General features: G+C 40.2%; 1 protein-coding gene across 2 annotated transcripts in view; it reads right to left on the bottom strand.

Moving 5' to 3' along the window:
• LOC124607721 (ubiquitin-protein ligase E3C) overlaps window positions 1-25,850 on the bottom strand; it is a 213,444-nt gene that overhangs the window by 97,535 nt on the left and 90,059 nt on the right. For both annotated transcript variants that reach the window (XM_047139927.1, XM_047139928.1), the window contains exons 7-8: window positions 25,220-25,395; window positions 5,387-5,544 (exon numbers count right to left, since the gene is read on the bottom strand). In XM_047139927.1, coding sequence (XP_046995883.1) covers window positions 5,387-5,544; window positions 25,220-25,395 — 334 coding nt within the window. The remainder of the gene's footprint in view (window positions 1-5,386; window positions 5,545-25,219; window positions 25,396-25,850) is intronic.

Below are 25,850 nucleotides of genomic sequence, written 5' to 3'. Positions count from 1 at the left end.
CTGGTGGACGACGGTTCTCTGGTTACCTTTATGTGGGTTTCTGGCCATGTTGGTATCCCTGGGAACGAAGCTGCAGATGCCGCGGTCAAGGCTGCGGTCCTCCAGCCTTGGACAGCTTCTTGTTGTGTGCCTTCATCTGACTTTAGCAGGGTCATTTGTCAGCGAATTTTATCGCTGTGGCATGCTGATTGGGCTACACTTATGGACAACAAGCTTCGGGCCTTGAAACCTCTTCCCATGGCTTGGGCGACCTCTTCACGCCCTTCTCGGTGGGAGGAGGTCGTTTTGGCCTGGTTACGAATTGGACACTGCCGGTTCAGCCATCGCCATCTGCTGACGGCTGCGCCGGCGCCGTTCTGACCACGTGGGTAATTGCTGATGGTACACCACATTTTAACGTCCTGTCTGAATTTTAATACACTGCATGTTGATCTTGGCCTGCCATGTACTCTGGATGCCATTTTAGCGGATGACCCAGGAGCAGCTGCTCGCATTCTTCGTTTTGTCCACTTGACAAACCTGTCTAAGTACATTTGATTATGCTGTTTTCTTTTCATCCCATGCCTGTTAATATGGCTTTTATAGTGTTGTCCCTTTTAGTTTCTGTTTTAACCTTGTGCCTCGCAGTGCATTCCTAGCTTAGTCTGGGCGCTGCTAATGACCATCGAAGTTATGCGCCCTAAAACCACAAAAAAACAATTTGTGAAAAGGCTTTGTGGCAATAGGGGATGTTGCAATGAGCTGTATTAACTGTGATGCCCTTTAAAACAGTTGATAAATGTGATCCTGAAACCTTACTCATGAAATTGATGGTTCAGAAGTTTTGGGTTTAGTGCTGAATCGTCAAGAGTTGTGAAAACAACTCAGCAGCAAACTCAAAAACTAGTAAATCAGCTCATAAATAAAATTATCATGAGCGAAAATTCTGAACAAAGTTAGACAAGAGTGATGTAATCAGTCTTCCTACTCCTGAAACATGTTCAGGAAAGTAAAGCCTCTACACAATATTTCATTATGTGTAATTTAGGAAACTACTACTTTATTTTGAGCTATGCAAATATGGCAAATGACAAAGCAATATAAACCTGTGTGTTGTGTACATGGAATTAAATGAGAGAGAGGAGAATATGTGCTTTCTTTAACAACATGGGACATCTTTCCACAGTCTTAGTTAAGAAGCACTAGAAGGTATTCAAACTGTAATTCCACAACCTCACTTGAAAATTTGCACTTTAGAATGATACTGGCATTATGCTAACACTAATCGATACTTACAAAGAAACTTTTAATGAAATACATCAAAATTATCTCCCGTTTTCTGTACATATTTCAAAAGGAAAAACACTATTTCAAGAGCGCAAGATTGAGACTTTATTACTTTATTTATGCTGCTTTTTCGTTCAATTTAATGTGCAGTATTGGCAAGTATATGCCACAGTTCAATGGTAATTCATGTATGGTTGTTTCAGTTTCTGATTTTACTTGTTCAAGTTTATTCATCCCCAACACACATTCCTAAATCACAATGAAAATGTGAATGCTAGGAGACTAATGAAAGCTGTACATTTATCATTGTCATTATGAATGGCTGAGTGTATGACGAAAGGACCAACAGAAAAAACAGTTTTCAATAAGGCATGCTACAATTTGTTAAAATGAAACACACTCAAGACATATGTCATTTGTCCTATGACTTACAACCAAACAAAATGTTTTAAGTAGGATTTCTCCAGTTGCCGTAGTCATCCATATTTTTACACATATTCTCATTGCTAAAATTATTTCAATATATAATTATTTTTGATGTAATTGACATGATGCAACATTTTATGCAACCATTAAAACTTACAAACATATTTGCATGAAAAGATTTGATTTGACAGATGACACTATACAAGATTCTGCTCCATCCAGAAGTGATCCACAAACTGGAATAACATGGATTGATATTCATTAGAGATGAATGCAGCATATTACACTCACATTATGAATAAGACAAATTTTGGATATGCTACATACCTGTAGCAACACACACGCTCACAATGCAACCTTTTTGTGAATCAACAGCACCTGCACCAGAATCTTTTTCTATTTAAATTGCCTGACAAAAGCAGTGAAGCACTCAGAAGGCATAGTTGGCCGACAGTGTACGTGTATACACCATTGGGAGGTACATAGCTGATTACAGCTGTGATTCTCAACAGCATGTAGAATGACCACCAGAGTTGTTATCAGGTCTGGTAGAGTGTATAAGGGGAGTCAACGTCATCAGATGTTGAATGATCACTGTGAAGGACAAAAATACAACGCTGTCTCCAATGCTGACTCACACTAGTACGCAGTATCACCATCTGACAGTTTGAAACTGACCTCACTGTGTGCTTTTACTTGACTGACTGGTCAAATCATGCAATATAAAGAATTACGTGGCATATGGATATCACAGAGCCTAATTAATATTTGACTGCATGGGAACGTGAGTTGAGGCATACTCGTCACAGAGGTTCTAGTCAGCCTTGTCTGACCACCACAAAGAAGTATATGAAGATAGTAACTGTTCCGAAAGAACAGATACCAATGATGACTATGCAGCTTCTCTAGATAGAAATGAAAATTAATCAAAACCCCCAGCTGCCAACAGGTGTCACTGGAAGTGTCTCAGCCACTGGAAAAAAAAAAGATCACATTAGGGTAAATTTCCCCATATTGAAGAGTGCTTGCTAAAAATGATAAGCCAGTTTAGAGGACAAAACATTCCCTTAAGTGGCTTCATGTTGAAGGAAAAACAAAGTCCTTTGCTCAGTCCCTCGGGATTGAAGGATTTGTGGCAACTGAAGGGTGGCTCCCATTTTTAGTCATTCCATCATGTTTAAAAAAAAAAATTCTTTGGAAAGAGAGCCAGCATGGAAAATTCTCTCTGTATTGAACGGTTTGATGAACTAAAACAACTTTTGAATGGCTAAGACTTATGCAACATATTCAACATAGGCAAAACTGCCCTTTTTTAAGTATATAAATGTCTTCCTGATTGCACCCAATAGTCAAAGATGAAAAGTGTCATAGAAGGAATCTGCACAAGGGCAGAACAACTGTCCTTCTGGCCTGTAACATACATGGATCTCAAAAGTTGAAACCACTCACAATAAGGAAATCTGTGAAACCACGCCATTTCAAGGGAATAAAATCATTTCCCACAACTTATCGCTAAAAAAAGTCATGGATGATGACGGAATTGTTTATTGAATGGCTGACCTAAGTTGTCATATGAAAAAACAGAAACACAAAATTTTACTATTTTTGGACAACTGCACTGTACATAATGACCCACCACCATTAGATCATGTAAAACTGATTCCCCTCCCCCCCCCCCCCCCCCCCCCAGCCAACGCAACATCAAGATTTCAACCACTGGACCAATGCATACTACAAAATTTTAAAAACTCTCTGTCCGAGAAAAACTGTTTTACTTGTGCTGGATAGCACTGAAAAAGGTGTGAAGCCAAACATAATAGTTTTGACTATGAAATGGCCTGAAAAAATGTTGATCGTAACACACTTTATAACTGCTTCAGAAAGTGCACGTTTAAAATGTAAAACAGCCATCAGACTCACGAGAATTAACAAATTCGGCGAGGGAACTTCTATCCAGCTGTGGTGAGTTAACCTTTGATGATTTCATTCATGTTGACAATGACACTGGTGTCCATGGTGTTCTAACTGATGCTGAACTGTTGGCCTGTCAGGATGAGCATGAGGAAGTGGAAGATAACAAAGAATAACTGCCAACTCCAGTCACACTTAGTGAGGCACAGTCATCTGACCATACTCAATGCTCCTATGCCCTCAGATGGAAGCTAGTGATGATTTCTCCTTAGCTCCCATCACCATTGAAAATTCACTTGGCAGTGCTACATGGAAGCCACTCTCTCAAAACAAAATCAATGACTATTTTTCAAAATGATGTGTAACATTTTCATTGGTATGCTTTTCAAATTGTACCATATGTCTATATGTATATATTATTTTGGTCATTATTAAAATAAATATAATGTACATATATGGGTAACAGGTATCTCATTTACTTGACTTATTTTCCTCAATTCCTCTAAATTATTTGAATAATTCATATTATTTTGAACACTTGTTAATGTGAGCTTTTTCTGATCCCTTGAATTTCAAATTATTGAGAGTTCACTGTAATACCCATGAGAGGTCACCAATATGCAGTGCCCAGATAAACCGATGAAGCAAAAATATACATTCTTTATACAAAGTAAAAACTGATTATCTTCTCAAACTTATTATGGCACCCTTTGGGGCAAAATGAAGTCATTCAAATTAGGATTAACACAGTTTTCGCATTTTCTGCCCCTGAAACAATTAGATTTAGAAATAAAACATTTTCATAATACATCTATTTTATATATTCTGAAGCTCTGATGTCAAAAACACACCTTTCATAGTGATATTGAGCACTGTTTTTCCTCTTCACTAGTTCACTCCTCGTTAATGTATCGGATCTCTGAGCTGAAAAGTACCAATTTCTTTTGTACTTATTACTCTCTAGGGAGTACGCTTTATATTTTGTACACGATTCACCTTTTGATGCAGTTAGATACTGTAACAATGAATGTTTACCACTTTAAAGCTCCTGGAAGGTCATTTTTACAACCTGCATATGATGTGGACTTCTGTACTAAACTTTATGCATGTAACATTAACAAGTGCACCATGGGCAAACACTATCAATGTTGTCATAGTCCTCAAAATCATGCGAATGTTCATAAAATTACAGTAACACTCACAATAATAAAAAAAAAAAAAAAAAAAAAAAACCTGACTCTTTCTCAAACATCTGACATTCTGACTTTAAACAACATTCAGTGTATCTTGTTAATCCTATAATCCTATTTCATAAAATTCATGAAAAACTTATGGACCATTAAAAGTGGCAGAGGTGTGGGGAATAAAGCTTAATCATAAATTACAGGAACTTATGCAAGGGAGATTTTTAGTTAAATTTATCAAATCACAGAGAATATGTTGGTTAGGGCATATGTAGGTGGATGGCAGATGAGAGGCTGCCTAAGAGAAAAATCCAATGGAAACTGTACTCCATAAGAAACAAAGTGCACCAAAGAGCAAGAGCCAGAAGCAATATTTTGGCTAACCTTACTAGAAATGGAGATCTGAAGATGTAAGAGGGAGGGTGAAGGAAAGGGGACAGGGGGGGGGGGGGGGGGGGGGGGTGATGGAAGCATTCAGAGAGAAATTCCTATTTGTCCTTTAAAATTAAACCTAATAATAATGGCAAGTGATTCTCTTAGTTTGTTGTGCATAAATATTCAACATATATTATAAAAAGGAAAGAAAAAGCTCTACTTACTTATACTTATGAATAGCAAATTTGTTTGATATCAGCAGGTTGTGGCACACTTGACAAAGAGCTTGTAACACCTGAGGATCTTCAGACTGATCTATTGCAGACAGTAAGTACTGCACTCGTGCTGTATCATTCAACATCTCGACACAGTATTCCAGTATCTAAAAGAGAAATTAGAAAATGGAACCCTATGTTTAAACTGATTTACTTGACAAAAGATTTCAGTAAAAATTAATAAGCATGTTTTGATAATGTCACAGATTTCCAGCAACACTTGGCAAACAACAGAATGATGCTCATTACTAGGAGTTCTTTGAAAGTAACTATTTTCTAACACACCTGCTCACTGTACATTTAGAAAATAAATACATACAGGGTGTTTCAAAATGAATATACAGGTTTTAAGGCTTTGTAGCATTTATTACGAGGGTCACTCCAAAAGAAATGCACACTACTTTTTTTTTAAATCCATCTTTTATTCTACATGCTTAGAAGTTTTACAGTGTGTAGATACATCCTTAAGGAACAATATTTTCATTTCTCCACATAATTTCCATCCCTCTCAACTGCCTTATGCCATCTTGGAACCAGTGCCTCTATACCCGCATGGTAAAATTCTGGACCAACCTGTTGGAGCCACTGTTTGGCAGTGTGCACAAGGGAGTCATCATCTTCAAACCTTGTTCCACGTAGCACGACAATTTGTTCACTGTGATGCGTCTGTCAGCAGTCACAAATTCGTTAACTCCCTGCACATTGTCTGGAGTGTGTGAAGTACGAGGCCTGCCGCTGCGAGGACAATCCTCAATATTGCCGTGCCCACTTTCATCACGTAACCTGCTTGCCCATTGACTGACTGTACTGCGATCGCCAGCAGCATCTCCATACACCTTTTTTCAACCTCTTGTGGATATTTCCCACTGTCTCATTTTCACAGCACAGGAATTATATGACAGCACATTGTTTCTGACGAACGTCAAAAGTAGCAGCCATCTTGAAGACATGCTGTGACGGTGCCACTCACGGGAACAGGTTGAAATAAGTTTGAAAACAAGCAGGATGGATGTATCTACACACTGTAAAACTTTCACACATGCAGAATGAAAACCGTATTTTTACTAAAATAGTGAGCATTTCTTTTGGAGTGACCCTCGTACATTCACCTTGCAAATATAAATAATACATCAAATGAAAGAGCAACTCAAACAGTTGTGTATACCTGTACGCAAAGGGAAGAGACTGGAACAACCAAGAGTGACTGAAGAACATGCTGAACAAGTGAGAGCCTTTCACGTCTAGCACCAAGAAATCAGTTTGGTTGGCTAGTCATGATTCATCATTTCCAGTGATGTCTCTGTGGAGACCTTTAAGGAGATGCTTACAACTATGTCCTTATTGTCTGCCATTATTACTAGCTGTAAAAAGCCTACAGCATACATTTTGTGTGTCAACTTTGCAAATGAAATGCTGCTGCACGAGGATGAAGATAATCTGAATCGTGTCGTCTTCGGTGATGACTTGACATTTCACCTAAGTGAACACTTACAGGAAAAACTGTTTCAGCAGCTCTTTCATTTGATATATTATTTATAACTGTAAGTTGAACATAGTAAATACTACAAAGCCTTAGAACCCGTACATTCATTTTGAAACACCCTGTATTATTTTCAAATGAGCACTCAGGTGCCTTCTAAGCTAAAGAAGTAGGATGATGAAAAGGACACCAAGAAAATGGTGACAATTACAGAGGTCTGAAGCCAAAGAAAAGCTACAATGAAGAACAGAGGGATGAACAAAGGGGAACTGAGAGTAAGTGAATCTGGGGCAGATTGAAAGATGGAGCCACCAATTACTTCTCTCCTCATTACTACTGAGTGACTTTTAAGCGACTCTAGCAAGATTGATATACATATAATACTGTAAGTTTCACTTTCTGTAACAATCGGTGCATTTCCTTTCTGTCACCCACATAATGAACACCCTGATACCAAAATAGCTGTGATTAAATGTGCACTAACATATAATTCATCACTAAATAAATCCACACAAAAGCCAGAGAACAGAATGGCAATGCTGAGTGAAGTGGTACACTGTCTCTTGTTACTGCACAACTTCCCTCTTCTTGCCTTCATACAAGCACGCCATACTTTAAAAAGTGATGGTCAACACAGTATTTAGGGTCATTATCATAACTGCTTTGTGTAAAATATGCTGCTAATGGCTAAACAGACTGGGATATATGAACACAGCACATACAAATGCTTAATATGTTCAATGTGATTGTTTCTACTGAGTTTCTCCTCTATATGAAGATGATTTGAGTTTTACACAATAGTATGTGTACAACAGAGTGGCTCATATTCAAGTTTTAATTTCTTTTTTTCTTATGTGTGCTACCCTACAGTTTGGTTTTATTGCACAAAAAAGCTGAGTTTTACGTAATTTAGATTCAGTGGAAAAAGGGTAAGAGTTTAACCCTTGGCCGAAACCTTGGGGCAGAAAATGAAAAATCACATAAAAGTCTTGTTTATATTTTATACCAAGTAGTATTGTTGAGAAGTAGCTGATTAACTGAGAGCTTCATTAATAACACCTTAATAATTAATACTGTTGTATTAATTTCAATAATAGAATATATAATGCTACTGTGTTCAATTTTGTGAAACAAATATGATTAGAAAATCTCTTGACAAAATTTTCTTTGATAATATCTCTTTTATGCTCTGCACCCTGAATCACATACTGCTTCTGTTGCTCATTTCTACAAATCAATGAGCTTGACAGCTCACTCAATGAGTCATTTAAAAATTTCAGTTTAATGATTAAAATTGATCATACTTAATTTTCTTGTCACTGAGATGGATCTGTTTTATGAAACTTGTCACTAAAATCAAACCTGGAAAGAAAGACTCACACTTTATTACAAACTTACTGATTCATACTTGAATCCCTTTAATGTTTTCATCTGATAATTCTGCTTCATGAATCACTGTAATGAGCATTTTCTTTCTTACTTTTTTTTCAGAGGAGAAATTACAAATGAAGATGGCAATAGCAACATACTGAAAAAGGTGAAAGATACTATAAATTATTTTTTTCCATTTTTTTAAAGCCATGCACAGGATATGATGATTGACAAGCTGGTATTTATAAGGTTTTGAAAGAATATCATTCAAACACAATGATTTGGCTTTATAAATGGGGTACAGAATTGTGCCTTCAAATCCAGCTACATGTAAAATATAAATATCACAAACTTATTTATCTTCTTCCAAACAATAAGTAGCTTTCGCCAACCATCTTGCCTAACAGACAGTACCTGGAACATGGAAAGATACCCCACGAGATGCTGCTTCAATATGGGTAATTAGAGGTTGTTCTAATATTTCAACATAATTCTCCCTAGAATGTTGTTCTCTTAGTTTACCTCAGACCAAATTGAGGCTTTAACATGTATTAGCCTGCGCCATGTGTTCACTGAGACATCAGCACGGAATTTAAGTTTGAAATCCATTAATATTTCCAGTATGATCAGATATGTTTCTCTACAGCTCATATTTTCCTCAAAGACACACCTGAAAATGATTTAATGTATCTGATGCATGTACGGTAAGTACAACAGATTCTTTGCCAGAACATTTTAAATCAAAGCACATGCACCTCTAAAGATATTTGATGCAGGTCTGGTCCAGCCATCCACGTAATACGAGTGGCCAGCAGCAGCAGCCTCCACTGCCGTTGGTGTTAGCACACACTGTTTGGTTCACATTTTTGCTTTTCTTACAACCTTCCGTCAAGAAGTGAGTATTATCTGCGTGTTTACATAACCGAATAGTGACTGTTTATGTTTAAAGCCCTCTTATTTATTTCCCGCATAATTTCATTGAGTTAAGTCTGTAGTGTAGTATCACATTGCTATTTACTGCTACTGTCATGTAATTCACTTTGAATTTGTGACTGTTGTGAACAGTAGGTGATTAGTCAGTCTACATCCAGCTACCGACACAGGAGGAGCAGCCAGCAGCAGCAGTTTGATTAATAAACATCATTTAATTCATGAGTTCTGCTATCTTTAGTACCGATAGGGACTGTAATTGCTGCATTTTGTTGGAAGCTACTTTTTTGACCTCTCTCTCATAACTCTAGGTGGTGCTAACTTCAATCACACAGACTGAGGCTGTTGCCAATGGGTATCACTGCAGGGGGCCAAATGTGTGACCAAAGGGGGCCCAGTTATTGCCTGCACTGAGGTTGACCCTCACTCCTGGTCGATTAGGAAGTCATTTTGAAGTGTGTCAGGCAGCAAAAGACTCCCCAGAACACTGATCAAAAGTGTCTGCCTGGTTTGCCTGACAAACAGCTTTCAGGCGCTATCTGTGAGCGATAAAGATGCTGAGCCAAATGCAGTCGCTACCCCGTTTCACAGGAAATCTCTTGGCCTATAAGACAAGGGCATTTACAGATCATGGAATTCTGGTGTTTGGAGGTATAATGTTAAATGTATAACAGATCCTTTAGGGGCATATGGCTGGCAAGAAGGGGAAGAAGTCCTAGATGCATTCTGCATACTGGAGGTAGTCATCCCAGATTTGGAATACGTCCTTCTAGATACCATGAAGAGCAAAGGGTGCAGCCAACTGCAGGCGGTGCCTCACGTCAGTGCCAGTGATGTGTGGTACTTTGGATTTCAAGAGATTCATGTTCTTGACAGTTATTTTAATCAGTAAAGACTGTCTGTCTTGTTTGTGAGATGAAAGCAGAGCTCACCATCTGTAGCATCATCAACAGGACTGATTGCTGACCTATGGTAGACAGCCGAGTGGAGTTTCGGAATGAGAGGCTCAGATGGCTCTGCAACTGTGTAAACTTCAGATCCCTTGACTTGCACTATAAGGTGGTAGGCTATCAGGTTCCTCTTAATAGGTCAGAGGTCCACTGCACACAGGAGGTGGCTACACAGGAAGTGGGGCCAGTGTGCAGCGGACTGGGCAGCTTTTTAGGTTAGAAAGTCTCAAAAAGTATGAAACGGGCATCAGCCTCAAAGGGTGCAGCTCAAATTCAGAATAAGGGTAGATTAGGAACCATTGGTACATTGTGTAATGACCATATATGGCCATATTAGCGTGATCGTGAGCAGTGTACTGCAGCATCACTGATGGCAGGCAAGTGTGGATGTTGTTACTGCAATAATTCAACAAGGCCAGTGCAATGTTGTGAGGCAGGTTAGCTTGCTGTACTCAGTGGTATTGCACCGACTAGTAGTGCAGCAAAGCATAAGGCAGACTTTCACACCGAAAGTGGCAGTGGAGTTTTAAGATATGTAACTCGTAGGGAAACATATGCATAAGGATCCTACAGCTGATTATAAGTAGTGGTCATCCTTGTAATAGAATTATTGTAAGTCTCACAACCAAACCCTCCCTGGACTTAGTGCCACGGCACGACTGGTCACTCACCTCATCTCCAGCAGCACAGTCTAGTGCGATGGCGGAGCTGGCCACACCAAGTCACCTCCAGCAGCACAGCCGATTCCTGCTGAAGTGGCAGTGAGTTACTTCCTATGCACATCAGCCACCATCTGCCACCACCGGACAGGCTTCTCAGTGCAGTGGTCACCCCCCACCATGATGCCAAAGGATACCATTGTCAAATTCACACACTGCTGGCACGGGGTCCATGCAGCCAGCTTATGTAACAAGGACACCACCATGGTGTAGTACCATGTCAGCAACAAAGGGTGTGCAGACAGTCAGCCCAGCCAATCACAAACCCAGTGTATCAAGTAAGTGTCAATAGCCCAGCCAATCACAAACCCAGTGTATCAAGTAAGTGTCAATAAAATGAGTTGATACATTTGGAGCTGCCTTTCTCTGGAGCCAGCTGGAATCCAACCTTGCCCTTACCAACACACCACACCATCCTGGCTCATAGCCACCACACCTTGGGCCAGAGGGGCACTATAGTTTGGTGCCAGAATTTGAAGAATTGTCTTCACACAGCACGGCATATGGACCAAGACCTACTGTGTCAGCATGGTACGGTGACTGATGAACTATTTGGTTATGTTGTTGAGAGTGTAATAGACAAGGAAGTGAAGTTTAACTGTCATTTTAACTTGAAGGTTACTTCGTTTAGGCTGAAGGAGCTGGCTGACTTAGTGGAGTTTAAAGGTAATGGCAGTGGGCAATATTTGGTGCCTGTAAGATGCATGCAGTGTAACTTACTTGGTCATCATGCATAGAGTCAGTGCCTTTAACCCATTACACAGGTCAACAATAAGGTCACATTGCAAGGCAGTGAGATAATCTAGGTGGCCCATGATGTGAAGTTAAGACTAATTTGCAGTGATCTTTTGGAATTGTAATTAATCTTGTTCTGTTGTATTACTGTGGGTAATAGACAGTAAGAGTGTCACAGTGGCAGAGTCAGACACGAAATGTGTGTTGGAGCCAGAAGCAGTACAGATATAGTTAGAATGCAGCTGACGGCAAATAAAACGCATCTAAATGGGCAGTTGGCAGTTGAAGATGGACAGTTAGCAGTGCTTCAGGCACTGCAGCATGAGGTGGATCCAGCTGCCACAGAACTCATTGTTCCCTGTTCTGGAAAATCATCAGAGGACGTACGATCATTCTTAGAGGACCTTAAAACACCGGCAGAGGTGAGTGGTTGGATGGATAGTCAGTTGTGTGTACCAAATTTGTGGCTAGTGGGGGAAACAAAAACATACTCTGAGGTGTATGGAACAATTAAAGGATGCAGCAAGCTTTTGGACAGTTAGGGAAAGGATTTTTGCAAAGGTATAAGAAACAGAACAGTACAAGATATTTTCAGGAACAGTTGATTGCTACTGAGAAGAGGTATGGGGAAACTGTAGAAAATTTTGCAGATCGGATAAGGAAATGTAATGAAACCAAGTACAAGTTAGGGCAGAGTGATGCAGCAAATGCAGTTTTGTTGCAAAAAGTTGGGTAACGGGTGCTTGGTGATTTTCCAAGGGGATTACCATTGGGCATATCAAGGAGAATGCATACCGGTGCATCAAAGGATCTGTAGTCTGCTATTAAGTTAGCAATGGAGTGTCTTTTGTAAACATTAAGTATTACAGGTACGGAAAGAAAGGTCATTTCCAGAGGCAATGTTGCCAGCACCAGGAATGTAGAGGAAAAATATTATAGGAGAATTTGGCCAATGTACATAGGGGTGGATGAGGAGATGGTAAGCAACTGTTCAATGCAAGAGGCAACACGAAGTCCACCTAACAGTGTTCCCCGTTAAAAATGGATGGAACAAATAAATTTGCAGATGTGGAGCAGGCATTAAGAGATGTTAAGAGGTAAAGAGAGCAAGTTTTTTTTTGGACACAGGGACACACATTTCAGTTGCCAGCAGAGACTTAGTGGGTCGAAGGCAACAGAAACCGTCACACTATAGGTTACAATGGGGTCAGAGATAATGATGTTGGACTGTTGACTTCAGCGGATGTCGATTTTCATATAGAGACTGTCTGATTTTAGCAGGTAGTACCACATGTGTGAGAGGGCTACAGAATGTTTTTGGTGTTAGACTTTTTGTAGTAACATTGTACTAAAACTGACCTTTCGCAACATACAGTAGAACATAGTGGAATTATATTTCAGCTAGGGAAAACTGCTGCCAGCATAGAACTGTCGTGAGGGGCTCTAGAATATTGGACACACCAGTTAAATAGTGTACTATTCCACTAAGGCTCGATTTGCATGACTGTGTGCCAGGTGGCACTGGAAAGCCACTTTGGGTGAGTGTAGAGCTACCTCTACCCACAGATACCGTATTTACTCGAATCTAAGCCGCACTCGAATCTAAGCCACACCTGAAAAATGAGACTCGAAATCAAGGACAACAAATATTTCCGAATCTAAGCCGCACCTGAAATCTGAGACTCGAAATTCAAGGGGAGAGAAAAGTTTTAGGCCACACCTCCAAATCGAAACAAAGTTGGTCCATTGTAATATGAGACAAAATTTAGGTCGAATGAATGACGATACAGCTGCAGTAGTTTGGTTCGAGTCATAAGCTTAGCAATTAAGCTTTACCAGGTAGCCATTGCTATGCGTCAGGTGCTCCGTCCATATTTATACGGGTGCCCTTCCTTTTTCACGTGCTTCGTCTGGTTTGATTTGATTGCTTATTTTTCTTTGATCTGATAAGTACCGTTCTCTTTGTTATAGGTGTTTACGTCACTCTAAACTGAAAATGCATTATTGTACTGTGTCATGCATTGTTTGTCGCATTCTGATAATGCTTTTGTGCGCGCTACTGCCTCTTACAATAAAAAAAAGAGAGGAATTGTCTCATAAGCGAAACAATGGCAAGAGACTGATATTTGTTGTTACTTACACTGCTGCTTTCTTTGATAATGATCAACAAGAACCCAATAATAGACTGTGTATGACAGAAGATGATCTGAACAAGAGTTTAGGGAAAATTTTTCTCCGCTTGAAAATCTTTGCAGACGCCTCTTTAGTACAGTACATTCTGTACAGAAATTAGAGTCATCTTAGATTTAAAAATCTAGTCAATTGCCGTGCTTCATTTCTGATTGTATCACTATTAGGCATAGGAATAATATGAATATAAACATGACATGATATGCATATTCTTCCACATTTGCTATTGTCTCACTCTAGTTTCGTAGTTTATTAGGCAGACAGGATTTAAATGAGACAGCAGCAAACACGAAACAATAAATGGCAAAATGTTTACATTCGTATTATTCTTATGGTGAAGAGAATACTGCATGTGATTCACAATTCATAAAAGTTCCTTTTAGCAACCATCTGTTCTCGCAGCTAGGAAAAAATTCAGAACGTAGAGTTGGCCTTATTGACAAACATCCTGAACAGTCTTGCCAGTCGGGTTTTCGTAGTACACTGAAATGCTGCTACATTCAAAGATGAACAATACGGAATTTGTATTTACTTCGTTGGATAATGTATGAAAATGCAGTGGTCGAAACAAGAGGTGGAGAAAAAAGCTCGTCTTCCACCTTTTTTTAAATTTATTTACTGACGCAGAGGCTTTGGTGCCAGTATTCATCTTTGTGCCTGCAAAGCATGCCTGTGTAGCGCTACATATATTCGACGCCAGAAGTTCGTTGTGGCGGCACCTACCAACATTTTTCAGAACTTCCGCTTACTTTGCACTCGATTCTAAGCCGCAGGCGGTTTTCTTGATTACAAAAACTGGAAAAAAAGTGCAGCTTAGATTCGAGTAAATATGGTATGTTGTGTGTTTTGTAGTGTCTGGAGAAAAACAATACAATGGATCCAGCAAGTTGTTTTATTAAGAAAAGTATTGTATGTGTGCATGAGATAGGGTGGGAGAGTAAACAAAGGTAGTGTTTAACTTCCAAGAAATAATATTGATGGCAATTGAGAGATTTATACCAAATAAACCAGTAAGAGAAGGAACTGATTCCTCATAGTACAAAAAACAGGTCAGAACACTGTTGCAGAAACAATGTAAAAAGCAAGCCAGATTCAAATAAAAGCAAAAGCCCCAAGATTCGAGATTTTTTACAGAATTGTGAAGTTTAGCAAGGACTTCAATGTGAGATGCTTATAATAGTTTCCACAACAAAACTTCCTCTTGAAATCTGGCAGAAAATACAAAGAGATTTTGGTTGTATGTATAGTATGCTAGTAGCAAGACACAATCAATGCCTTCTCTATGCAACAGAAATGGAAATACTGTTGATGACAGCACTGCTAAAGCAGATATACTAAACACAGCCTAGCGAAATTCCTTCACCAAAGACAACAAAGTAAATATTCCGGAATTCAAATCAAGAACTCTGCCAACATGAGTAAGTTAGAAGTACATATCCTTGGATTAATGAAGCCACTTAAACCACATAATAAAGACTAATCTTCCAGTCCAGATTTTATATCAATTAGGTTCCTTTCAAAATTTGCTGATATATTGGCTCCAAACTTAGCTACTGAACACAGTCACTCGCTTTACAAAAGATGCATACATAAAGAATGGAGAGTTGCACAGGCTGAACAAATACTCAAAAAAAGAAATAGGAGTAATGTGCTGAATTACCACCCATATTACTAATGTTGATTTGCAATAGGATTCTGGAACATATATTGCATTCAAACATTATGAATTACCTAAAAAAAATGACCTGTTGACACACAGCCAGCACACATTCAGAAAATATTGTTCCTGTGAAACACAACAAGATCTTTAGTCAGACGTAATAATGAGTGTTACTGACACAGAATCTCAAAATGACTCCATATTTCTAGATTTCTACAAGAGTTTTGACACTGTTTCCTCACAAGCAGCTTCTAATCAAATTGTGTGCTTCTACACCTACATCTACATTTATACTCTGCAAGCCACCCAATGGTGTGTGGCGGAGGGCACTTTGCGTGCCACTGTCATTACCTCCCTTTCATGTTCAGGTCACATATGGTTCGTGGGAAGAATGACTGCCGGAAAGCCTCTGTGCGCGCTTCAATTCTCTCTAATTTTATATTTGTGATCTCCTCGGGAGGTATAAGTACGGGGAAGCAATATATTCTATACCTCATCCAGAAACGCATCCCCTCGAAATCTGGACAGCAAGCTACACCGCGATGCAGAGCGCCTCTCTTGCAGAGCCTGCCACTTGAGTTTGCTAAACATCTCCGTAACGCTATCACGCTTACCACATAACCCTGTGACAAAACGCACCGCTCTTCTTTGGATCTTCTCTGTCTCCTCTATCAACCTGACCTGGTGCGGATCCCACACTGATGAGCAATACTCAAGTATAGGAGCCTGGGAGCCTGTATCTAATATTTTCTGGGTCTCATGAACAAATAAAGCGAGTCGGGTCTCACACAATCATTGTTTCCAGAATCCATGCTGATTCCTACAGAGTAGATTCTGGGTTTCCAGAAATGACATGATACGCGAGCAAGAAAAAATTTCTAAAATTCTACAACAGATTGATGTCAGAGATATAGGCCTATAGTTTTGCGCATCTGCTCAACGACCCTCCTTGAAAACTGGAACTACCTGTGCTCTTTTCCAATCATTTGAAACGCTCTTTTCCAATTATTTGAAACCTTCCGTTCCTCTAGAGACTTGCAGTACACGGCTGTTAGAAGAGGGATAAATTCTTTCGCATACTCTGTGTAGAATCGAATTGGTATCCCGTCAGGTCCAGTGAACTTTCCTCTGATGAGTGGTTTCAGTTTTTTTTCTATTCCTTGGACACTTATTTCGATGTCAGCCATTTCTTCATTCATGCGAGGATTTAGAAAAGGAACTGCAGTGCGGTCTTCCTCTGTGAAACAGCTTTGGAAAAAGGTGTTTAGCATTTCAGCATTAGACGTGTCATCCTCCGTTTCAATGCCCATTATCATCCCAGAGTGTCTGGATATGCTGTTTCAATCCACTTACTGATTTAATGTAAGACCAGAACTTCCTAGGATTTTCTGTCAAGTCGTTACATAGAATTTTACTTTCAAATTCACTGAACGCTTCACGCATAGCCCTCCTTACGCTAACGTTGACATCGTTTAGCTTCTGTTTGTCTGAGAGGTTTTGGCTGTGTTTAAATTTGCAGTGAAGCTCTCTTTGCTTTCGCAGTAGTTTCCTAACTTTGTTGTTGAACCACAGTGGGTTTTTCCCGTCCCTCACAGTTTTACCCGGCAAGTACCTGTCTAAAATGCATTTTACAATTGCCTTGAACTTTTTCCTTAAACACTCAACATTGTCAGTGTCAGAACAGAAATTTTCGTTTTGATCTGTTAGGCAGTCTGAAATCTGCCTCCTATTACTCTTGCTAAACAGATAAACCTTCCTTCCTTTTTTATATTCCTATTTCCTTCCATATTCAGGGATGCTCCACTGATTCCCTGTTCTGCGCTTACAGAGTTGAAAAGTTCGGGTCTGTCTGTTATCAGTAGGTCCAAGATGTTATCTCCACGAGTTGGTTCTCTGTTTAATTGCTCGAGGTAATTTTCAGATAGTGCACTCAGTATAATGCCACTCGATGCTCTGTCCCTACCACCCGTCATGAACATCTGAGTGTCCCAGTCTATATGTGGTAAATTCAAATCACCACCTAAGACTATAACATGCTGAGGAAATTTGTGTGAAATGTATTCCAGATTTTCTCTCAGTTGTTCTGCAACTAATGCCGCCGAGTCGGGAGGTCGGTAAAAGGCGCCAATTATTAACCTAGCTCGGTTGTTGAGTATAACCTCCAACCATAATAATTCACAGGAACTACCCACTCTATTTCACTACAGGATAAACTACTACTAACAGCGACAAACACGCCACCACTGGTTGCAAGCAATCTGTCCTTTCTAAACACCGTCTGTGCCTTTGTAAAAATTTCAGCAGAATTTTTGGCAGAGTTTATCTCTGGCTTCAGCCAGCTTTCCGTACCTATAACGATTTCAGCTTTGGTGCTTTCTATCAGCGCTTGAAGTTCCAGTACTTTACCAACACAGCTTCGACAGTTTACAACAATAATATCGGTTGCTGCTTGGTCCCCACATGTCCTCACTTTGCCCCACACCCTTTGAGGCTTTTGCCCTTTCTGTACCTGCCCAAGGCCATCTAATCTAAAAAACTGCCCAGTTCACACCACACAACCCCTGCTACCTGTGTAGCCGCCTGCTGTGTGTAGTGGACTCCTGACCTATCCAGCAGAACTCTAAACTCCACCACCCTGTCGTGCAAGTCGAGGAATCTGCAGCCCACATGGTCACAGAACTGTCTCAGCCTATGATTCAGACCCTCCACTCGGCTCTGTACCAAAGGTCCGCAGTCAGTCCTGTCGATGATGCTGCAGATGGTGAGCTCTGCTTTCATCCTGCTAGTGAGACTGGCAGTCATCACCAAATCAAACAGCCGCTGGAAGCCAGAGAGGATTTCCTCCGATCCATAGTGACACACATCATTGGTGCCTACATGAGCGCCCTAAGGGGCCCCATTACGCGTCTTGACATTGGAGCTCCCAACTACCAGTAAGCGCACCCTCTGCAACCACACGGATCTTGCAGACTGAGGGGCAACCTCTGGAACAGGACAAGCAGCCATGTCCGGCTGAAGATCAGTATCAGGCGGGGACAGAGCCTGAAACCGGTTCGTCAGACAAACTGGAGAGGCCTTCCGTTCAGCCCTCCGGAATGTCTTTCAGCCCCTGCCACACCTCGAGATGACCCACTCTACCACGGGTGAGGGGTCAGCTTCAATGTGGGCAGTATCCCGGGCAGCCACAGCTGTAGTCCAATCGAGGGATGCGTGGGACGAGCTGGCCGTCCCCGACAAAGCCCTGTCCGGAACCCCGCAGTGATGCCCATTGGCAACAGCCTCAAGCTGTGTGGCCGAAGCCAACACTGCCTGAAGCTGGGAGCGAAGGGATGCCAACTCAGCCCGCATCCGAACACAGCAGTCGCAGTCCCTATCCATGCTAAATACTGTTGTGCAAAGAACGTCTGAACTAATCTACAGAGAGCACAAACAATTCGCCACAAAATTTAAATGGTTATTAAAATACAAGACTGCCTAGTAAATGCAGTAATGCTGCTACTTGCGCACTGCTGGCACACTGCTCGGCGGCAGAAGGCTAACTGCACTGTCAGTAATGTACAAATACTATTTGAAAGAAATAAACAAATGACAGACGACTATGTGACTTTACACGTCACAAATATTAAAATGCAAATCTGCCTCCGCTAAATACGAAACTACACAATGATTTGGCAGATTTGAATAAACAAGTGCACTAAGAACACTCAACAAATTTTTCCAACTTCATTACTACACTTATACGAACGCTAAATAAGCCACTTGCTGCTACTTGCACACTGCTGACACACTGCTCGGCATCAGAAGGCTATGGAGCATTGTTTCAGTTGTGTGATGGGATTCATGACGTCCTGTCAACAAGGTCATGGTTTGTAATAACTGATGAAAAGTCATCAAGTAAACTGATGTGCTATCCGGTATTTCCCATGGAAGTGTTATTGGCACTCTGCTGCTCCTAATGTGCACTAATGATTTAGGAAATAATCTGTTTGCACATGATGCTACCCTTTACCATCTAGTAAAGTTATCATAAGATCAAAATTGGTTGTAAAATGATTTGATAAGATATATCCTAAGGTGCAAAAAGCAGGAATTGACTCTTAGTAAGGAGAAGTGTGAGGTCATCCAGATGAGTACTAAAAGGATTTCATTAATTTAGTTTACATAATAAACCATAACATTTATAGGCTGTAAATTAACTATATGCCTAGGGATACAACTATAAACAGCTTAAATTGGAACAATCACGCAGAAAATGTTGTAGGGAAGGCAAACCAAAGACTGCACTTTATCGACAGAACACTTACACAAAACTACAGATCTACTAGACTGCTTACACTTTGCTTGTCCGTCCTCTTCTCGATTACTGCTGTGCAGTGTGGGATCTTTACCAGACAGGGTTGATGGAGGACTTCAAAAAAGTTCAAAATAAGGGCAGCTCGTTTTGCATTACTGTGAAATACGGGAGAGAGTGTCGGGAATATAATGTGCGAGTTGGAGTGGCAATTATTAAAACTAAGGCATTTTTCACTGCAGTGAGATCTTTTCACAAAATTTCAAATACCAATTCTATCCTCCAAATGTGAAAGTATTTTGTTGTCACCCACCTACATAGTTATAAGCGATCATTATAATACGTAAGAGAAATTAGGGCTAACACTGAAAAATTTAAGTGCCTCCTTCTTTATATAATTAAAAAAAAAAAAAAAGAAAAAAGAAAAAATATAAGCTGTTCCAACAGTGGAATGATAGAGAAATATTCTGAAAATTGTTTGATGAACCCTCTGCTAGGAAATTAAGTTTTAACTACAGAGTGATATGTGTTGTAGATGTAGGTGTGCCAAATCCATTTTTTTAGCTTAGGACATAAAATACCATTTACAGGAAGTTTCTTAAAAAGGGTGTCCCACATAAAACCAGTATGCCTCATGTACCAGTTAATCATCTCTGGTCAAATTGCTTGTGAAGTGGCAATACTGTCTTGGAAGCTGGTTACACTATTTTTTATTGGAAAGTTGAGTGCAGCTGTTTGTTCATACATCAGTTGTTGTGAAAAGACTTGTTTCAGAGGGACCCTGTCTTCCACCAGACTTCTCCTGTGAAATGACTACAATTACAGCCACTGGTAAGTTCACAAACAGGTGTTTATTATTCCAGTTACTAATTGGTTTAACTTCTGATCGACAATAACTAAAAATCCAGAACAAGAACAGACTCTCATGATGCTTCTGAGTCAAATCCAGTTCTGTGTTTTCTACAGGTCTCCACAGTTACCAAATCCCATTATCACAGAACTTCACCATGGATGGAGCTCCATGCACACCACACTGCTCTGCAGATTCTGAGCACTGCCTGCTCTGACATCATGAGCAGCCGTATGGTATCCCCGGAACATTTCCAACACAAATTACCACACCAATCCAAACAGAACCTAATTTTCTTTTACTTATAACTATTTACTTAAACCTAGTATTTTGCACTTCAATTCTCGGTGTTACACACATTTCTGCAAACAAAAACACACACAATCTCGCAATCTCAAATCAGCAGTATGTGTGCATATCACCAACTCCCACTAACCATCATGCACACTTGCAACCTTACAGCTAGAACAGGGAATTGATGTTGGAGTGCTACATGAATCCAGGCCCCATCAATGACTGTAAAGAAATGTTTCAAGTGAAGTATCCTGGTAGAAAATTCCCTGCAACCAGCAGTATTCAAGATCTCTACAAAAAATGGAGGATTGTAGGATCCGTTCAGGAATAGGTGACAGACAATGAGGACCCCTAAAACTACAGACAGAACTCACATGGACATTATGAGAAGTCCCCACAAGTCAGTAAGGAGGTTTTCACAACAGATTGGTGCATCTCTTACTTCATGTCATCATGAACTAAAAAGATATGAAATCATAATACGAGTGTGGCGCAAGAACTGAAATCTGTAGGTAGGGGGGGCGGGGGGTGGGGGGGGGGGGGGGGTGGGGGGGGGGGGGGGGGAAGAGTTAATTATTGTAACTTTCTGTTAACACCAATTCTGACAGTTACTTGGATCCTTGCTTTACTTCATGTCAGACAAGGCTTGGTTTCACTTGTCAGGTTATGTAAACTACCAGAATTGTAGATACTAGTTGCAGGACATCCCACATATTCTATGTGAAGAACATCTCCACTCAGAGGTGATAGGTGTTTGGTGTGTGTTTTCCAGCATGCACATTATTGGCCCCATATTTATCAATAACACCTTAAACAGTGCTGGATATCTAGAGATCATAAACTCTTTTTATGCACAATTAACAGATTCAGAGAAGCTGTATTCCTACAAGATGGCGCAACCTCTCACACATCCAACCAAAGTATGACCCAGGTCACCAATGTGTGTTCCCTGAAGAGAGACTTGTCAGTAGAGGCCTCTGCCACCCAAGATCTCCAAACTTAACATCACGTGATTGTTGTTTATGGGGCACACTAGAAAGCATATTGTGTGCTGATAATCCTTGCACAATAGACAATCTTAAACAAAACATTACAAGAGAAACCAACAGCATCACGCCTGCAGAATTACATTGTGTTGCTGGTCAACATCATGATATGAGGTCAGTGACATGTGGATGCCTATGGCCACCACTTCCAGCATCTCTTACATGTTTGTTATTGTTACTATTACAAATTCTTTTTAAGTTAGTTCACTGTTACTTGAATATCGGGCATGAGGCACACTGTTTTATGTGGGACACCCTGTACAACTTTGCCTCTCATCTTCCGTAGTACTTAGATGACTGAAATGTGTATAAAACTACCAGCATAGAATGAGCAGTTTCTTTCATTTTCAAACACATTTGCATGTGAAATATAGATATACCGGGTGATCAAAAAGTCAGAATAAATTTGAAAACTGAGTAAATCACGGAATAATGTAGATAGAGAGGTAAAAATTGACACACATGCTTGGAATGACATGTGGTTTTATTAGAACCAAAAAAATACAAAAGTTCAAAAAATGTCGCACAGATGGTGCTTCATCTGATCAGAATAGCAGCAATTAGCACAACAAAGTAAGACAAAGCAAAGATGATGTTCTTTACAGGAACTGCTCAATATGTCCACCATCATTCCTCAACAATAGCTGCAGTCGAGGAATAATGTTGTAAACAGCACTGTAAAGCATGTCCGAAGTTACGGTGAGGCATTAGCGTCAGATGTTGTCTTTCAGCATCCCTAGAGATGTCGGTCGATCACGATACACTTGCAACTTCAGGTAACCCCAAAGCCAATAATCGCACGGACTGAGGTCTGGGGACCTGGGAGGCCAAGCATGACGAAAGTGGCAGCTGAGCACACGATCATCATTAAACGATGTGCGCAAGAGATCTTTCACGCGTCTAGCAATATGGGGTGGAGTGCCATCCTGCATAAACATTGTACGTTCCAGCAGGTGTTTATCAGCCAGGCTGGAGATGATGCTATTCTGTAACATATCAGCGTACCTCTCACCCATCACGGTAGCAGTTACAAAACCAGAATCACGCATTTCCTCGAAGAAAAAAGGCCTGATAATGGCAGATGTGGTAAATCCAACCCATACCATGACTTTCTCGTTGTGCAATGGAGTTTCCACGACAGTTATAGGATTTTCGGTAGCCTAAATTCTGCAGTTGTGAGCGTTGACAGACCCTCGGAGCGTGAAATGAGCTTCGTCGGTCCACAACACATTACTCAACCAATTGTCATCTTCCACCATCTTTTGAAACGCCCACACCACAAATGCCCTCCGCTCCACTAAATCGTCAGGTAACAGTTCATGATTTTGTACAGATAGCATCGGAGGGTACGCCTAAATGCCAACCAAACAGTAGTGTATAGAATGCCGGTGCGACGTGTGACTGCACGAGCGCTGACTTTCCCGTGCATGGACGAACCCGCTACAGTCTCATTTCTTCCTGAACTGTCTCGGCAGCATTATGCCTTGTGCTCAGTCGGCCACCATGGGGTCTATCGTCTAAACAACCTGTGGCTGCGAACTTCAAAATCATTTTCGCCACAGCTGCACTTGTGAACGGACCTCTACCCGTTCGAATCCCCTTCCTATGGCGAAAGGATCGTAACGCTGAACTAGCACATTCCCCATTCTGATAATACAGCTTCACTAAAAGCGCTTTTTCAGGTAACGTCAACATGCTGCTACTGCTGGCGCATCTGATTCTCTCTCTCACATTACAGCTCCTTTTATACATGATTGTCATGCGCAGTCACTGATGTTTTGCTGTCCAGCGCCATCTATCGGACATTTTGTGAACTTTTTTTTGTGGTGGTGGTGGTGGTGGTGGTGGTGGTGGTGTCAATTTTTACCTATCTACATTACTCCGTGGTTTATTAAGTTTTCAAATTTATACTGACTTTTTGATCACCCGGTAAGTACATAATTTATTGGATTACTCAATTTTATATTTGCTTTAATTTTGCCTCTTCACAACTACCACTATTCACTCTGAAGCTCTCTTTGTCAAGCAGCTGTTGACTGATTTCCTGTGTCAACTCTAAGCCACTGAATGATCATATTCTGACTGCCTTCTTCAACAGCAATGGTCTTAAAAGCATTAGCATGTGTTCAAAATCACTGAAATAAATCTGATTCATTTCTTGTGAATTCCTGTTGTGCTTCCGGCATTGAAGATAAAATTTTCTACGACATTAGGTCACGTCGAGTTAGATGTCAACTTCTTCTACATGACTAACTTGCAAGGCCTATTCTGGGGTCTTATTCAATATCTTCTAGTTTTCTAAGTTATCTGAACACCTTTATGGCCATGAAAGCCAGTATATCTTTGTAATTGCCTCTGTGTTGATTCAAAACTTTTAATGATGATATGCAGTTTATCAACTCTTGTGCTAGAATACGAGCTTTTTCTAACCTTCGCACCTAACACAGTTTATCTGGTGGCTTGATGCACAATTAATTTACATACCACAAATTGCAAGAAGAAATCGTTAATGTTTGTTTGATAAATGGGCATTTACTCCCAATTATTTCATACATGTAAAAGCAAGTAAATATATTACCTCCTGGAAGTGAACTGAAAACGGAAACACTGTTCATGCTACAGATGTTGCCTTTCCTTGAAAGTAAAAGATAATTGTGTTGGGATGTGCAGAGAAAAGGTTGAGCTTAGGTTGCTCCACTGTCCCTCTACTTGTCTTGGGGGGACTGAGTCACTGACCTGCCATGCTAACCAGCTCATGTGATCTGAGAAATGTGAATGCATTCATTTAAGAAAAAGTAAGTAAACAATTGGCCTGCATTAGATAATGAATCAATTTATCACACAGATGTAATACTTTGTGAAGCTCTCTCTTTCTGGATTTTCTGTTTTCGAAGGCCCAAGGGTACTCTTTCCCCACATCCTACTAAGCCCAAATTTCACACAGCTCTTTCTTGCATAGAACGGTACAGCAACATGATTCAAGAAAAATTATCAGTAACTTTTAACAATGCCATACATGAATCTCTCCAATGTACATAATCAACATATACTGCAGTTAAATGTTCACCTTTGATTTTTTTTACACTTTTTTAATACTAGTACCGTGACCAAGTACACTAAAACTACAGAAAACTCAGGAGAACAGAGGAGCTGTATCTTTATTTGCAATACGAGGGAAACAAGGCAAGGTGGTTAACTACTAAATTTTAGTCATAGCAATAGCTGCAAAACCGTAATATTTCTCACATTCAGCAATAATTACAGACCCGCATTTCCTGTGCATCTGCACCTTCATGGTCCATCTCTTCTGCAGAATCATCAGAGGCACTGTCATCCAATACTCCTTGATTCCGAGTTAATACAGTGAAGTTCTTTGTCAGAGCAGCCAAAATTTGCAAGTAGCCAAGCAACAGGAGGTGTTCCTCATCATCTCTCCCTGCAACTAAGATACATAATGTTTTTATCTTGTAATACAATTTTATTAACTATGGTACATAATAAACAGATTGTGCAGGCCTCAGAATAACAAAAACAGGAAAAAGTAAGTTACAGGAAAGTAAAATGAAAGTGGTACAAAGCATCGAGTTATATTAGGGAAAAGTCACTCTGGAATGATACAGGTACAGAATAGAATTTAAGAAATGGTATACTGTGCAATGCAAGATTGCAGATTTGCAAAAATGAACAATACTCCATAAGGCTAGGAAGAAGTAATACAAAAATGCAGAATAAGTAGTTATTAGAGGATTCAGATGGCTATCTTTTTGCAGTGGTAGTATTTATAAATATCAGGCAGTACAAATCTCAGATTTCAAAGAGTTTCAGCATACTAATGGTGTGCTACTCTGGAACACGTGAGGCAATACTAACCCTACGACTTATCTTAGAAGAAAGATT

This window comes from Schistocerca americana, chromosome 1, assembly GCF_021461395.2.
Source record: "Schistocerca americana isolate TAMUIC-IGC-003095 chromosome 1, iqSchAmer2.1, whole genome shotgun sequence".
Lineage (NCBI taxonomy): Eukaryota > Metazoa > Arthropoda > Insecta > Orthoptera > Acrididae > Schistocerca > Schistocerca americana.
The sequence above is the reverse complement of the archived record's forward strand: the minus strand, read 5'-3'. Positions and strand labels throughout refer to the sequence as shown.